The sequence below is a fragment of the Musa acuminata genome, chromosome BXJ1-2 (genome assembly GCF_036884655.1).
Source record: "Musa acuminata AAA Group cultivar baxijiao chromosome BXJ1-2, Cavendish_Baxijiao_AAA, whole genome shotgun sequence".
Taxonomy (NCBI): domain Eukaryota; kingdom Viridiplantae; phylum Streptophyta; class Magnoliopsida; order Zingiberales; family Musaceae; genus Musa; species Musa acuminata.
Genome location: NC_088328.1, coordinates 28,293,737 through 28,309,787, shown reverse-complemented (window position 1 = coordinate 28,309,787; position 16,051 = coordinate 28,293,737). Strand labels below are relative to the sequence as shown.

At 40.6% G+C, this 16,051-nt stretch overlaps 3 protein-coding genes across 5 annotated transcripts; all 3 read right to left on the bottom strand.

The window, feature by feature from the left end:
- Window positions 1-1,378: 1,378 nt before the first annotated feature.
- LOC135607494 (GTPase activating protein 1-like) lies at window positions 1,379-4,290 on the bottom strand. 3 transcript variants are annotated; one of them, XM_065099382.1, is made up of 3 exons: window positions 4,015-4,289; window positions 3,311-3,397; window positions 1,379-1,972 (listed from the first exon to the last, which is right to left on the bottom strand). In XM_065099382.1, exons 1-3 carry the CDS (start codon window positions 4,147-4,149, stop codon window positions 1,682-1,684), a joined length of 513 nt encoding a protein of 170 aa, XP_064955454.1. In that variant the 5' UTR covers window positions 4,150-4,289; the 3' UTR covers window positions 1,379-1,681. The 3 variants fall into 3 exon arrangements, with proteins under 3 accessions (XP_064955454.1, XP_064955449.1, XP_064955461.1); XM_065099377.1 differs by having other exon boundaries at window positions 3,302-3,397; window positions 4,015-4,284; XM_065099389.1 differs by lacking the exon at window positions 3,311-3,397 and having other exon boundaries at window positions 4,015-4,290.
- Window positions 4,291-9,657: 5,367 nt separating this feature from the next.
- LOC135607481 (phosphatidylcholine:diacylglycerol cholinephosphotransferase 1-like) lies at window positions 9,658-11,324 on the bottom strand. Its single transcript, XM_065099345.1, has 4 exons — window positions 11,188-11,324; window positions 10,549-11,076; window positions 10,333-10,470; window positions 9,658-10,228 (listed from the first exon to the last, which is right to left on the bottom strand). Exons 2-4 carry the CDS (start codon window positions 11,014-11,016, stop codon window positions 9,908-9,910), a joined length of 927 nt encoding a protein of 308 aa, XP_064955417.1. The 5' UTR covers window positions 11,017-11,076; window positions 11,188-11,324; the 3' UTR covers window positions 9,658-9,907.
- Window positions 11,325-12,961: 1,637 nt separating this feature from the next.
- On the bottom strand, window positions 12,962-14,774 carry LOC103975421 (uncharacterized). The gene is made up of 3 exons (XM_009390379.3): window positions 13,919-14,774; window positions 13,658-13,830; window positions 12,962-13,573 (listed from the first exon to the last, which is right to left on the bottom strand). Exons 1-3 carry the CDS (start codon window positions 14,657-14,659, stop codon window positions 13,447-13,449), a joined length of 1,041 nt encoding a protein of 346 aa, XP_009388654.2. The 5' UTR covers window positions 14,660-14,774; the 3' UTR covers window positions 12,962-13,446.
- Between the last annotated feature and the right edge of the window lie 1,277 nt (window positions 14,775-16,051).

The window sequence follows — 16,051 nt, the reverse complement described above, 5'->3', positions numbered from 1 at the left end:
GAGATCAATCATGTTTAAATATGTATTTTTTTGTGAAAATCTTAATTAAAAATTAGTATTGGAGAATTTTTTTATCAATGAACAAAAATAAGACAAGTATTTATTTAATAGTTTTAGGCTTTTAAAACAAACATATAAATTTCGACTTATTTAGGGTATATATGCAAAAATAGTTTTAAGATGGTAGCCATTCTAACTCAAAATGAGCTTTTATTTCAACTTCAATTTGGACTGGTTTGGCTCTTCCTCGTATAGCCAAGTTTCTCGATCAATCAGTCGAGAGATTCTACTTCAAATACAATTAATCCAAATGATCTTGACTTTAAGGTTGACAAATATTTTTAGATTTTTTATTAATTTAAATAATCAAATTATTAGACAAATATAAAATCTAAGTGTTAATTGTTCTATAAATATATTGTATATCTCAAGATCTTAGTAGATGAAAAAAAATTTAAAAAAATTATCTTAAAATTTTTTTGTATAAATATAAAAAAAAAAAAAAAAATCTTCGAAATTTATAGGAGAGGTTGTAGTGTTGTTAGTAGCACTCAGAAAAAAAATCTATCTCCTTCTCCAGTAGGATCACAGGACAGAGCTCAAGAACACATTCAATCATCCCCTGCAAGAGAGCAAGTCTTGAAGTAGAAGACAACATATTTCTCATCTTGATGAGGTTAAGAATCCTTCACCATCTCTCCTTGTTGTTGTACGACTTATGAAACCATTTTGGCTTCTTTCAACATAGAAGTGCGATAAGAAGAATGGCCTCTTACGTTGCCTTTTGTTTCTCCAGGAATCTAGCTAGAGAGATAGATGCCTTGCGAGCCTGAGGTACGGCTGCAGTCATACAACTTTGTATCGGTCACACTTAAATCACATTCCCTCGTACACACAAGAGAAAAAGATTCATTCAAGCTTAAGAAATCCTTGTTGGCCAGTCTGATCTCCCAAAAAAGAAGAAAGATTCAAGCACCTCTAGGAGTAGTTGAAGCTGAAGAAGCCATGGCAACTGATCCTTATTGAAGTAGAAGTCAGGGGTTTGACCCTGAGGTGTCGCAGGACCGAGGCATTCTGCAATGTGAAGAGCCTCATGCAAAGATTGCAGTAGTTGTGCTGAAGCATTACAAGACAAGCTCGTCAAATGCGTTGGTTCCACGGTCTTATCTATCGGTATGTTGACCAACTGTAACTAAAAATTTTATAAAGATCAATAATTAAATTTTTTATGATTCATAGTTCTTATTTATGTTAAAAAAAAAATCTTTACCATATGATATTAATTACAAATATACCTAAGTTAGCCTTGACAAAAGCATAATTTTTTTTGTACTCTCTAATATAAATCATAAAAAAATAAATTTCGATCCTCTCTAGATAAAATCAAAAGCACATATTATAACAACATGCCACTGGAATTAGTTCCATAATATATCCAAGATTTGATACATACTGAGATCCAGATGACCAAAGGCTCCTCCAACTAAATCATCAAGTGGCCATAACAAGGCATAAAACTGTAGAGTGTATAGAATTTGTCTTCAGCAGCACTGCTTATTAAACTTGGGTGCCTGTTCTGACAATCTACACACTATAAGCATCTAATTCTACTTAAACATATGGAGACAACAAACAGCTCTCCAAGGTTTACAGGACTGATAACACTCTTATATCAGAACAGTCATGAGCCTCCGGAACCTGGAATGCTGATCCAGTGAAGCTGCAGTTCCACTTCACCACACTCCACATTTCTTAGTCTCAGGACAAGGTCTTGAACCACCTCACCATCCGACCAGTACACATGACTCTCCTCGGCCAAGCAGTTTCGCCGACATGGCACCACCTTTCTTATTATGGTGCCATTTGGGAGACCCTCCAAGTTCATCTTCACAGCCTCCACGAAGGGGTGGATATCAAACTCTGCATTGCCCATACGATCGTCGAGGCTGAATGTGTCCTTGTCATACACTTCCTGCAATCATAAACATAAACCATACATAAACTGATATCAAACTTCCTGGCCTATACAAATGAAGGTTGTGATGACATAGGCAGTTCTGTTTACCTAGATAACCATATCTCTATTAGTTCATGAAATACAAATTGGTGCCAGCAATAAGAACTTGTCATCTATTATGCTGAGTGTCATTCGAGATATGATCTATCAATGCTTGAGTTTTATGAGGTAGCAAATGTATCTTAAGTGTACTGTGTTGTTCAATCACAGGAGAAGTGGCTATGAATATGAGGAAGAGTGAGTTTGCTGGCACAGACAATCTGAAAAACAATATATATAGTTTAGCTCAAATTGGAATGGATCATGAAGTGTATACAACTGAATCAATCGTACCCACTAAGCTCCAGAGCACAGAACAAAGCGACGATTGTGATTAACATTATTACAAGTTATTCTAGGAATATTAGCCTATATATCTTTTGTAGAAGTATTTATGTTTTAGAAGTGCAATCTCTGCTCGCTTGAACAGTTTATAGCAATTGGAACAGTCAAGTGTTTTCCTCCTGTTTCTGGCTTTTAAGAGAATCTACAGGATGAAATTGTAAATGCAGTAATGTCAGGTCTAAATAGGGCCAAAATTTATACTTTCACTAATTTACTTCTTTGTATATCTTGCATTAAGTTTGACGATGAACTTTGAAATACGAATGAAACACCATGATTTACAATGTCTTGGATATATTTTGTGGATACGGGAACCCTAGAGAGATAGGATCACGTGATAATGCTAGAGGAATTGACAATATTAGCCACTAAAGCAAGTCGAAAACAGTGCTACCTCTTTTCTTGAGAAGGGATATGAAGACCTCTGACATATATCAACATCATCTACTACTCTGTCGATATATAATTTGTCTACTAACTAGTACGCACAGAAATAGTCAGCTGAGGAGGCTAGAGATGAATCCACGTAAAAATGTTTAATATTCATGATCTTTTTCAACCCAGTTTTAAGCAGGTTGGTGGCAAATTTACAGTTTTCTGGCCTAATTGGAGTCAATCCCATCTGAAAGTCTGAACTTCGCTCCAGTAACTACAAGTCATATCTGTAAATTGGAACCTACCTCTTTGACTCAATTATATGTAATGGCAGTTTCTTCTTGGTAGTAGTTCATCTTATTTGCAAGAAAAGCAATATCACTATAGGAAGTATATGTGAAAACTCTTTGAAACTATAACTGCATTAAAATAAACTGCTCCAAGCCTCTGCACCGCAATAATATAAAAAAAATCTATTTTTTGACATTTCATAGGTGGCAAGCAGCAAATATTATCGCAACGTACGAGTCTCACTGGAAGGGTAGGGTCTTCAACATAAAGTGTCAGCTCCTCGTTCCAAACAGGATTAGTATTGCATTTTATTACTCGAGTCTTCAGTTTCTACAGAAAACATTCAAAGATATACAACAATCAGATGATGGATTAATTGTGTAAATTAGATATGGCATAACAGCCCTGACATAGTAACAACAAACAAAAGAAAACTTTGATGATGGAAAAAGATATCAGTATCGAGGATCCATTTGGACTATTAAGTAGAGAGATGACTCAAAACCAGGATAAAAGAAGAAGCTCCTATGATTAGACCTGTTATATATAATCAAGTAAACCTACGAAATTAAAGTAAAATGCACTGTTCTAATGAAAGTTTTTGGAATGGCAATCATGTGACGAGGTTCAGCAGTGATATGAAGAATCGTAAAGCAGTTGTTTTCTGGAATGCACTGCGTCCGTACACCTGTTCATCTCACGGAGACCTTCCCCAAAATCTGTCTCTCTGACCATAGCTTGACAAGATAGCAAAGAAGCTGTTTTTTCCTACCTAAATCGATAATTCGCTTCATCTGTGCATCTTGTATGCAACAATCAACAAAAGGTTCGCACAAGAAACAAGATTTAGGCACGGTTTCGGATCTATCGATACCCAGGATGCATGCATTCAGCTGATACGCTGCAAGAAGAGCTGAAAGGTCGAGGAAGGGCGATCATCGACGAACCTGTTTGCCCATCTTGAGTATGACATAGGGGTCGCTGCTCCAGAGGTCCCGGACGGCGAGGTTCACCCCTCGCAGCACCCGCACCTTGAGGAGGCCCACCATCTGCCCCGGCGCCGCTCGCTCCGCCAGATTCATCGGCACACCGACGCTGTTGACTCCTGCGCGCAGGCGAGGACGCGGGGGGCGGACGCGGAGGAGAAGAGAGAGCGAGAGCGAGCAGAGACTGACTTTTACCCGTGTTGTAGCAGTTTACGCTGCTGCTTGGTGGTGAGGTATGAACATAATAAACATGAGATTTGGGAACGGGCGATCGACGGAGGTCCCCACGCGGTCTCCGTAATGGGTGGGCGTTAACGGGTCGGATCCACAGTACCCGAAATCCAATCCAAATTTGGATCTGAATCCTATACTTAATGGATTCCGGTGGCGCATCTCGTTCTAGATTCCAGATGCACACGGGATCTAATGTCTCACGGCAAGTCGTGAGAACACGGCGGTACTAGGGAATAAGGAATATTCTGTTATGTAAAATATGATGATCACTGCATGCGATGACCGTTAATAATTGGCGTAGAGATGGGCACATTAAATGTATTTTGTTGCTTCGCTTATAGCATATTTTAATATTTAGCTCAAGAAATGAATATTAAACATACTTAGATATTATGAAAAATATTAATGATAGTTGAATTAGTCCAACTTGATTCAAACTCGTGTGCTCAAGAAGTCAAGAAAAACATACAAGAGTGGATATATCAAGTAAATAGTTATTCACCATTATTATTATGATTTGATAGACTTTTTATAATTGGTTCAATTTGAATGAATATTTAATAATATGAGTGAAATATTCTTCTAATATTTTATATTAGGTTAGTGTTGACTCAATTGTTAATTGGGTCATCATATTTCGAGACTTAATTGAGATAAATATTTTTCCTATCATTTGTTCCTTCGACTCCTAAGATGTACTTCAAGAGTTCTCTTAGAGAGTTCGGAAAGTATAGCCAAGTTAGCTCGGCAAGTTGATAATCGGTGCATCAGATAACCTTCAACGCTTAGCCTCGAGGTGGGCACATCAAATGTATTTTGTTACTTAGCTTGAGAATAACGTATCGAGTGCATTTTGATACTTAGCTCGAGAAGGAGACAATCAAACACACTTTAATACTTAGCCCAAGAATGATGTAACAGACACATTTTGATACTTAGCTTGAGAAGGACGCATCAATTATATTTTGATGCCTAGCTTAAGAAGAATACATCAAACTTATTTTGATGCTTCGCCTTAAAAGGGACATCAAGCATATTTTGATTTTTAGCCAAACAAAGATGTATTGAGTGCATTTTGATGCATAGCTCTCGACAAGGACACAATGATCGTATTTTGATGCTTAGCTCAAGAAATTGGCATTGGACATACTTTAATGCTTAGTCCGAGAAGAATGCATCAATTGTATTTTGATGCTTAATTCAATAAGAATGCATCGGTTACATCTTTATGCTTAACCTAAAAAGAACACATCGAGCTATGAAGAAGGCGACGCTTCCTGAACTACTATCATACTACTTAGGGAGAAACTTATATCGAACAATGGAGGGGACAAATGATGGGTCTCATATGATTGATCCGATATCGACTTGCACAAAAACAAAGTTGTGGGGTTTTTGATATAGTCACTCTAACCCTTATAGAATATATTGAAGATTTTGAGTAAATAGTTACTCACCTCAATTACTATCATCCGATGAATTTTTTATAATTGATTTAACCAGAAAAAAATATTTCACGATATTGACGAAATATTTCACTTAATTGTTGATCTTATCGATTTTGCCTTAATATGTCGACTCTAATTACGGCAAATATTTCTCCTAATCAAATCGAATGCTGATAATTGTCGACGGTTATCATCATAAATCAACTCGATATTTCTCTCAGCACACCCATACTAGCATATCAGTTTACACAAACTCGGCATAACCAAATGCACTATAATTCTAACTAAGCAAGTTTTGGGAAGTGCAATGACATGTTGACAATGTCAGACTCACACATATTTATTTACGTTCTCACGGTTCCTCTAATATAATCGAAATCCCATTAAATTAAAAATTGCATGATCTATCTGAGAATAAAAAACATTTCTCTTGTTATATAAGATACGAAAAAGACTAATTTGATGGAGAAGAAGACTAATTTGATGTCGAAAGCTAGAAGGCTAACCTAAGAGCTTGGCCAAGGAAGATGACTGACTACACATGGAGCTTTGACCCGAACCAATGAAGTGGCTTAATTGGAGGCAAAATTTTTCCGTATCTAAGAAGGGTTTCGATAGTCTAATGATTATTCAGATTGTTCTTATAAGACTACCACTTTAATATTTGAAGTCATCGTCTATTCATATTGGGTATATAAAACTAGAAAAAGATTCGAGAGTTGAGAACTAAGTTCTGAGTTTTTTAGAATTAGGGACATCGTAGCTGTGGAGACTTTTATTTATGATAATTATGATGAAGCAATCATCAAATACAAAATATTAAGTGAATCAATTTGGAAATATTTCATTTAGAAGATATGTTGATGTGGCATGCCTAGCTCGCATGTCAATGTTTCCTAGATGATTGGCCTTCACACATCGAGTCCTAATTGATCATAGATAATTACAAATTATTATCATATTATTTTGCCATGTGTCATGAGAATAATGACATCGTTGATGTGCCGGTGCCACATAGTACTATATGCCAACGTTATAAGGTTGACACATCGACTTTACTTGGTAGACATAACGGAGCCATCTAGCTAACACATCAACTCCCTTAATCGACACGATAGAGTCATATATTATCATAAACTTAATTAATTTTATATAAATCGTGTGATATCCTTACATATCTGTTTATAGAGGATTAACATTTTGAAACATCTTATAGTCCCTTAATTAGGACCTATAAAAGAGAAGATGGGTTAGAGAAAATATTTATGTCGGGATTCCATAAATAGATATTTAAGCAAACACTTGATAGACAATAAAAATTATAAATATAGATTTCACAAACTCTAAATAATCGTGCAACGAAGAGTCCAAGGAGGTTCGTCGTGGTCAAAAGTCTCTATAAATGGTCATATGATACTATTGCAAAACAAAATAATGAACTAGCCCTAGACACTACCCTAAAGGTTCATTCAGTCATGTAACACCTAAGTGGCTCCTATATGTTGTAGTGACTAATGCTTTGCACCACACTATGAAATTAGAAAACCCTTAAATGGCTACCTAGATAACCAGCCAATTTTGTCTTTACACAATGACTACACATAACTTATGTTTACATGACTAAAATAGTTTTTTAAAAAATAAACTAAAATAGGGTTGCTCAGCTTATTAAAAACTCTTTACATGGTGTGTAAAGCATGAATAAAATTAAAAAATACGAATATACATAAGCATTATATTAAATATCCTATTTATAAATTTATCTTTGTGGTTAACACGACGGAAACATCCGGTTACACCTCTTATCCACATGGTTGGCATAACATGGCCACATGTCCCACCCCTTAATGTTCACATGGGTGCCTTATAGAGTAGAACCAATTGGCCATGCTCGATTGGTACCACATGTCCGAAGGCTATGCAATTTCATATTTAATGCAAGCAAGTGATGATTACGATCAAATTCCAAGTCCTTGCAACCACATGATTCATATAATAGATGATCGTAATGGCTATAGATGTTCTCTATAAAAGAGGGGCTCACAGGTACATCCAGAGAGATTGTACACGATAAGTCTAACTTATCAAATTTGTCAATTGACTTAATATTCGGAGGGCAACTGTCGGGAGGAGCCTCAACATAGTTTTGCAGGGTTTAGACAATACTCGGAAGAATTCACCTTGAGGTCTATTCGAAAAAACAATCTAAGTTAGATCTAAATCAGTTTCTAGCTCGGATAATCAAAAATTGAACTAATATCATGAAAACTTAATAATTGTTGTGGACGATAAAAATGATTTAAGGGTGTGACACATCGCTTTTGTCTAAGATAAATACATTAGCATTAGGGTTTTATTTTTGCCCTGTGAAAATTTATTGGGCACTTTTAATGGTTTTGTTCAAGATGGACATATCAAGAATAATAAAATAATTTGCTCGATTAAGACATATTAAGTGCAAAGAGATGCCTTTTCTAGTTGAAGCACATTAGACGTCCCATATATTTTTTTTTGTCTTGGAGAGGCACATCAAATGTCAGGAGATGATTTGGTCAGTTATCCTACATCGAACACTTTGATGTTTTATTCTCCATGGACATATCTGGCGAAGGAGATGTTTTGCATGGTTAATGTTCATCGGTTATGCAACATGCTTTTATCTCAGAAAAAAAAAATTATTATGCAAATATTTTGCCTAATTAGGGTACAATGGAATCTTTAGATCTTTTCATACTACATGGACATATAAGGAGTAGGGATATACTTTTGGTTAATTTAGATACTATTATTCTAGGTGAATGTATCATAGATGCTTTACCCAATTAAGATGCATCAAACACAAAAAGATACTTGGCTTGATTAGAATGCATAAGATATTTTGAATATTTTGGCTTGATTAGAGGGAGATGTTTTGTTTGATTTAAGCACATTGGATGTTTATATCATATTAGGCATAAGAGGATGCTTCATCCAATTAGTATTAAATATGCTAACCTCTTATTGTCATTTTGATGAGTGTGAGATAACGTTTGGATTAATTATATATTCATTTATAGTTAGTTATCTTTCGTATCTTGATCTTTATATTTTTAAAAAATTAATATTTTTATAATTATGAATGTGAAACATCCCAACCTATTTACTTTAACACTATCGATTTTACTAACGAAAATATAAAAATAAAAGATAAAAAAATAATTTTAACGTTTTAATTGGTGGTGACAGACAGAGTCGATGGTAGCGGATGATAGTGCCGTTGAAAGCCACAAGTGGTTGTTATAGATGAGGAGAACAATGACAAGAGGTGATGATCGTTCGACAACTTTATCAACATCGACGTAGATGTAAAGCGACCCTCACCTCTCGCTATCGCTTTTCTCATTTATAATAATTACCCTCTCCCGTCGTCCGCCCATGGTATCGTCGTCTACCACCACCGATGTCATCCGTTATCATAAACTAAAATATTAAAATTATCTTGTTTATCTTTTGTTTTTATATTTTCATTGATAAAACCAACGACATCAAGATAAATAAACATAGATATTTAAAATAACTAACTACGTGAGCTAATATATAATTAGTATATTCGACAATAGTTGTGGCCCATCCTTCGATATTTCTTACTAAGAGTAAAATGGTTCAAACATCTTTTTTTTGAAGAGTATTTTTACCCAACTACGGTGATGCTTGATTGTTCTTCACCGGAGTATATTTAGGTAGCTTGATGAGTCTGATGACATTCTCCTTGTCTGTCATGAGTAGCAAATAATGTCTAATTTGCTTGTGTGCACGTCTCGGAGTTTCACCTTGATCTGAGATTTAATTTGGTAGCAAATCTTTCGAGGTGTGACTTTATTCTCACATTAGATCAAGTTTGATCTAAACTTGCAAATTCGATAAGCCAAGACAAGCCGAAGAAGAAAACAAGAAATGTATCAACTTGATTCAATGCCAAATTACTTGTACCTTAATTCATCTTTTAGCCATTTCCTCCTCAAAGATAAACTTGTAGATAGTAAAGGCAACAAATAACAAGTTAGGGAAAACTTCTACATGGAGTCACTTGGAAGATGAACCATTGCATATACAGCACGTAGAGCTTTTCCGCAGAAGTTTGGAGAATGCGGAGTGAATGGGGAAACTGTATCACGTTGCATTACGTCGAATGGTTATCCACTGCTGCAGCTGCAGCAAGCTCGCCGGTGCTCACCGGCAGGCTTCGTCCAGCTCTCCTCATACTTGCCTGCGAGGACATCGAACACAAATCCAGCACCGACACCCACAGCCAAATCGATGGTGTAGTGGCCTCTCGAGGCGAGCAGCCTCACGCTCTGCAGCAGGTTCAGGGCATCGAAGGCCCAGGCCATGCCGCGCCGCCGTGTCCTTCGCATGTCCAGCGACGCGATCACCGCCCCCGCGACGTGACCCGAGAAGAAGAGGAAGAAGGAGACGTTGCCCACGGGGAAGTCCACTCCTGATCCCAGAAATCCCTGTAGGTACGCGCGCACGCAGCAAGGAAGTAAGGTGATTAGCCCCATTAATGTACCAGGAAGAGAGCAGGCATGACGGGGGAAGGGTGAGGTGGAATGTATACTTGGGGCAGTGGGAGCTGGGTGGAGCAGCCAAGGATTCCCCTGCAGGTGAACATGAAGAGAGCCGCGATGGTCGGCCGCGGCCTTCCCTCCACCACGAAGGTCCAGAGAATGTAAAGCGTCTGCATTCCCACGAATACCTGAGGAGTTGCAGGATGATCGTCTGGTCATTTGGTTCGTCATCGTCATCGATCATTTGGTTCGTGATTCATACGTACCGTGTTGAGAGCAGCGAGCACGGTGTTGAGAGCGAGGTTGGTGGCGAGCACGGAGTGGAGAGACTTGGTGAGTATGAACCCGATGTCCAGAGGCAGAGAAGTCGAAGGGACCATCGGAATGGTGTACTCGACGGCCATGAAGAGCAAGAGCGAGAGGGCGAACGCACAAGGCACGTAGTGGTGCCTCGCCACACCCGCCACATCCCCCATCGACCAGCCGGCGAACGCCGGCCCTTGCGGAGGCAGCAGCGGCGCCGGAGGCGCCTCCTTTCTCTTCCCGCCGCCGTATGACAGTGGCTGGCGCCGACGGTCGTTTCTGCTGTAGTCTAGATGGTTGTTCTCGTGGCGGCGGTCCTCGTCGCGTTGGTCACTACGGTAGGGGACGCCGTCCAGCGTGACCCATGTCTTGTCGGCGGCCTTCCGCTGCACACACAGATGGGTAGCGCTCCCGCCCTGCTCCGCCGTCATGGTTCGCTCTGGCAGGCGCGTTAGGCATGGAAGAACGCGTCCTCTGCTAGATTTATTGATCTGCGACAGGAAACAGGACAGCTGTTACTTGTTATTGCGAGGGAGCGTTGGAGTCCGGACAAACAGCAAGAAAAAGGCAGAAGGAAAGAAAGGAAGGAAAGAGAGAAACACCACACAAGCGTATGGTTTACGGTCCACAGCGTGCAGGCACTGCAGCGAATTTGGTAGATAATGAATGCAGCGGTAATGGGATTGTCTACTCGAGAAAGGAAAACTGGGAGCGGTGGGGACGGATGAAAGAGACAATGAGACGGTAGAGTCGGCTAGTAAAGAGGCAGGTGGGCGGCGGCCGTGAACTGCTTGTGCTCTTTGAGAACACATCTCAAGCGCGTGGAGCGGCTGGGAACGCGGTGGCGGTGGCGGTGGTGGCGTGCTGCACGTTGCCCCTTGTGGTCACAGCATCGCGAGACGCATGCATTCGTTTCCGTCGGATCGTCTCTCTCTCTCTCTTCCTTCTTGCCTACTTTAGCGTAGCATCCAGTTCTGGCTTTGCGACTATGACCAGTGGTTCAAGTAAAACGAAAAGGAAGCTTCGTCTTCCTCTTTTTTAGCTTGATCAGTAAATTAGATACTTAATGCTTGTTACAATTAAAGCTCTGTGTTCTGTTCTTGTGCACCGCCATATTTCTCATCCTGGCTTCAGCCTCGAGAGGAATCGCATTTGATGAAGTGAGATCAACCGGATGGATACTCGTCTTAGGGAATTGGTGGCTCAACTGAGAACACACTATGAATCAATTTGCCAGAACTAATTCAGTGTCACAAGGAATAGTGGCTGTGATGATGGCAAGAGCAATCAATGATCGATCAGACAACAGTACCTACTTAGCCCAAGACTCGTTTTCCACAGCGTTCTTGGTGGTCCATCACTGCTGCAGGCAGAGCTGCAAGCTCATTTAAAGACCTGGACTGGTGGTGATGAAAGAAGTAGCCATGGCAGGTGGTGGTGGCGAGGATTTATTTAAAGACATGGAAGTGGGAAATGCTGATTTGGTTGGTGTTCTTCGGATCACACCGTGGGATGAGACAATGAACTTTTACTCGCAATTTATTGCTCAGGAAAACTATCACTAATTATTTAGTGATGTGGAATGAAAATAAAATTAAAAATTATTACTAAAAATTTTAGTAAACAACTTCTTATAGTAAAAAATCTTTATAATACTTGAATATATTATTTTTTTGATGATTTTAGTAAACTATACCTCTTTCAATTTTTATACAAATTTCATAACTCCAATCAAGAAAAACTTTAATGTTTAGGTGACTGGCTATTAAAACTAGGGAGGTTTACAGTAATCCTCAAATAGCTTATTTCGCCTAGGTGGTATTTGTCTTATGTATTTTTTACTATCATCTTTTGAGTCATCATCATATATTATTTAGTTATTGTGGATAAACGGTCATATTTTGAGTCATCATCTTTTGACTCATCTTTGTAGATCGATTGCCTACGATTGTGGGTGATGATTATATAGACCACAAGCATCAACTTGTAGGGCTAGCATTTTCATATAATTATTGTTAAGGTTATTATCATTACCTCCATCATAAAGACCATCACTATTTTAATTATCACTATCATCATCGATAACATCATCACCATTGCTAAGTTATAAGGTCATAATTAGTAAATTAAGTTTATGATACATAAGATCCATTATAAATGATAAGTACAGAGCATACTTAAAAATCAACTAACTAACAATATAAAATAATAAATAAATTAAATTAAAAATCCATTTTTTCTTAATGATTTCATAAGGTTAAAGAAATATTTATTTATACGGGTTCTAAATATTAAAAATTAACTAACTAATAATATAAAATAATTAATAAAATATAAAAATTAATAATGTATAATAAATGAATAACTTTAGACTCCTTAATAATAATCTTCTTCTGTTTTTTTTCACATTAAACAATATATATATGACACTCACATCAGATCACTTATTACAGACTCTCTGCTTCCCCAATAATTGCACTCGACCACTCTGAAACCATCATTTGTCTTCTCGTGTAAGCGTCTGCCATCCTCAACAAACCTAAGGAAGAGTTCAAAGTGATACAAATTGATCGTCACAATTTAATTTCGAAAGCTGTGGAAGCCAACATTAATTTGTCTTTGTCTGCGCCCGATGATGATTCCCATCAAACCACCCATTTATTAGAACCATAGAATGCCCTGTGTCCTGTTCAGCAGCTCAGATATGATTTCTTCATTCCCGGACAAGCTAATCGTGTAATCTCACAGTAGGCACAGATATGCTGTCACAAAGAGGAGGACACTTGGAATATATTGTCTTGTAATACTGCACAAGTTACCAACAAGAACACCACAGGTTACTATTAGTGTCAGCTGCGGCTTTATGAAGCAGCTGCAATAGGTGGGGAAGTTGCTCCTTGGACGATCGGCGGGGGATATTGGTTGCTATTAGTGTCATCTTCCTCATCGGCGTCCCACAGGAATCTGGCATAGGAAGCCGTGATGTAGCTGCAGTCGCAAGGATAGGGTTAGAGTGGTGGTGTTCGCATCGCATCGAAGCGTCTGAGATTGAGCATGGATAGAGTTGGTTACCAGTCATCGGGAGCAGCTTGCACGGCGCGGGCGAAGTACGACTCAGCCCGAGGAGCGTCTCGGTTGGCCTCCCACACTAGATCGGCGTACAGCGCGAGCACCTCGGCGTCGCCGGGGTTCGCCACGATCGCTCGCTCGCAGTATTCCTGGGCTTTGGCCACATCTCCTCGAACCTGAAACGGAGGAGATTCAACACGGTTGGCATGAACGAAACAGAGGGATAGAAGAGACGACCGATACCGAAGGCTTCGTAACACTCACGTCTTTCAAGAACTTGGCGTAGTTGCCGAGAATGAGAGAATTTGCCGGGTCGGCTTTGATCATCTGACGGTAATAGGTATCGGTTGCATCGTTTCCGCTGTTGGAATCTGAGAGGTCGAAGCCGCCGTTTCCGTCGTTAGTGCTCCCACCACGTCCTCCGCCGCCGCGTCTGCCTCTTCCGCCACCATCCCATATCTTTCCACCACCATCCCCGCTGCCAGTGCAACCATCATCCACGACGATGACAGCGACGCAGCATCCCTCCACTCCTTCCGTCACCGTCACCGCCACGCCGCCTTCGTCGAGGCCCGAGCTGGACAAAAGCCGGTCCAACGAAGAGGCAGAAGAAGAAGGGAAGGCCGAACGAGGCGTGGTACATAACACTTCCTCTCCCTCCTCTTCCAGGGACGAGGACAGGCCGGAGGCGGCGAAGGGGGTAGCCCGGCACTTGGGCACCGCCGTGGCGGATAGGCCAGAGAGGTCGCCCTCCGACAACGTCCGGGACATGGTGGTCACCAGCCGCCGCCGCGGGCACGGGGACGAAGCCGAGGGTGAGGAGCCGAAGGAGGAGCTGGAACACGAGGAGAGGCAAGGGGCGAGGTGGGCCACGGAGCGAGCCCTCCGGATATGCGGGACGGACAACTCCACAGCCCCCGCCGGGAACTCATGGGCCCCGGCCTCCTTCCCGGGCGCCACCCACGCCGAGTTGAGCAGCGGCGACGAAGAGCTCCGAAGGAGCATCGCTTGCAGATATGAAGAACAGAAGAAGAAGAGAGTGGAGTTGAGAAATCAACAAGTAGATGAGGCGATCCCCATGATCGGGGATGACGACCGCGTTCGCTACCATTAAATAATAATTCCGCCCTTTAATTTATAGCCTCGAGCGCCAAGTGCAAGGCCCGATCTCACCGTCCGTTAGACGAAGCAGAGGGAGACCCTTCTCGTAACTCGAGAAAATTACCCACTTCGTCACCCGCTTTACTATTGGACGTTCAACGGGTGTGGAACCTACATTTTTGACAAGTTGGAGAGGGGGTAAAACTGACAAGGTACGTAAAACAATCCTTTTCGAGAGGAAGGATACCTGGCGCGAATCGTCCGGAGTGGCAAACGGTCATTGGCGAGAAGAATCGCAGAGTTCTTGGGCTGCCGTTTCGCGGTGAATGCGTCAGACGAATAAAATCTGGAGAAGACCAACGACCCCGCCACGCCGCTCGGGTCATATCTCAGCACTCGATCACGCGGGTCGGACGTGAACGGTAGAGATGAGCCTTGTAAGCAGAATTCTCCGGCGAACGCAACACGCGAACGATCGGATACGCCAGAAACACTGGGCCCGAGGACCGTCGGATTTTGTCGATTAGAGTGGCTCGGACGGACGATATTAGCCGGTACCACGTGATGCTCGATGGGGATTTGACGGGCCTGTCTCTGGCCCTCCGCGGGTTGCAGTAGCTTAATCAGCAGCTCTCAGGTGCCCCACCGTCTCTTGCTGTGACCCCCCAGATCACAAGTTGGGTCAAAGTTGTGAACAATTTCGACCACTGATTTCCTTTGTCTTTGGCTCTAGTTCTATAAAATCAGATAACTGCACATTTTTCTTATATCAAGTCCAGATTTTTATCTTCTGGTTCTCTTCTCCCTCGTGTGTTCGTTCAGTAGGAATCGGGAGCGAGACTGCAGATTTTAGTTCCTCTGATATACTGCAGATTAGTTTTTCTTCCTCGTGTGTTCATTAACGATTGTGTTGCTTGGATCATTGGGCACGGATCGACACCTGTTGAGAAGGGAAGACCAAAAGAAATTAGAAGGAAAAAAAAAAAGAACTTTTGGCTTAATATGATCATGACACGGGAGCACTCGGTTCGAACAGAACAAATGTCCGAGGACAAATACATCGAGGTAGAAATCGATGCTCAGAATAGCACAATGATTGGTAAAAACTTCTAAGCTTTGAAAAGTTCCAACGCCAAAAGAAGATGTTAGTAGATGCATAATCTATTATTGCATTTAGCTAGCATTTTTTGATACAAACAACAGTCTTCTTTAAAAAGGATGTTAATAGATGGCACAATCTATTATTGCATGGAGGGCATTAGAAGAATCTATAATATATTCCTCATTACATACATT

What these genes read in the sequence shown, in the direction of transcription:
- LOC135607494 (XM_065099377.1), bottom strand. Translation starts at nt 4,149, where the DNA reads ATGAATCTGGCGGAGCGAGCGGCGCCGGGGCAGATGGTGGGCCTCCTC. An exon ending in TACTCAAGATGGGCAAACAG is followed by an intron (nt 3,398 to 4,014) that starts GTTCGTCGATGA and finishes TGTTTTCTGTAG; the next exon opens with AAACTGAAGACTCGAGTAAT. An exon ending in CTACCCTTCCAGTGAGACTC is followed by an intron (nt 1,973 to 3,301) that starts GTACGTTGCGAT and finishes TTATGATTGCAG; the next exon opens with GAAGTGTATGACAAGGACAC.
- LOC135607481 (XM_065099345.1), bottom strand. Translation starts at nt 11,016, where the DNA reads ATGACGGCGGAGCAGGGCGGGAGCGCTACCCATCTGTGTGTGCAGCGG. An exon ending in TGCTCGCTGCTCTCAACACG is followed by an intron (nt 10,471 to 10,548) that starts GTACGTATGAAT and finishes GCAACTCCTCAG; the next exon opens with GTATTCGTGGGAATGCAGAC. An exon ending in CCCAGCTCCCACTGCCCCAA is followed by an intron (nt 10,229 to 10,332) that starts GTATACATTCCA and finishes GCGTACCTACAG; the next exon opens with GGATTTCTGGGATCAGGAGT.
- LOC103975421 (XM_009390379.3), bottom strand. Translation starts at nt 14,659, where the DNA reads ATGCTCCTTCGGAGCTCTTCGTCGCCGCTGCTCAACTCGGCGTGGGTG. An exon ending in ACGCCAAGTTCTTGAAAGAC is followed by an intron (nt 13,831 to 13,918) that starts GTGAGTGTTACG and finishes CCTCCGTTTCAG; the next exon opens with GTTCGAGGAGATGTGGCCAA. An exon ending in CAAGCTGCTCCCGATGACTG is followed by an intron (nt 13,574 to 13,657) that starts GTAACCAACTCT and finishes TTGCGACTGCAG; the next exon opens with CTACATCACGGCTTCCTATG.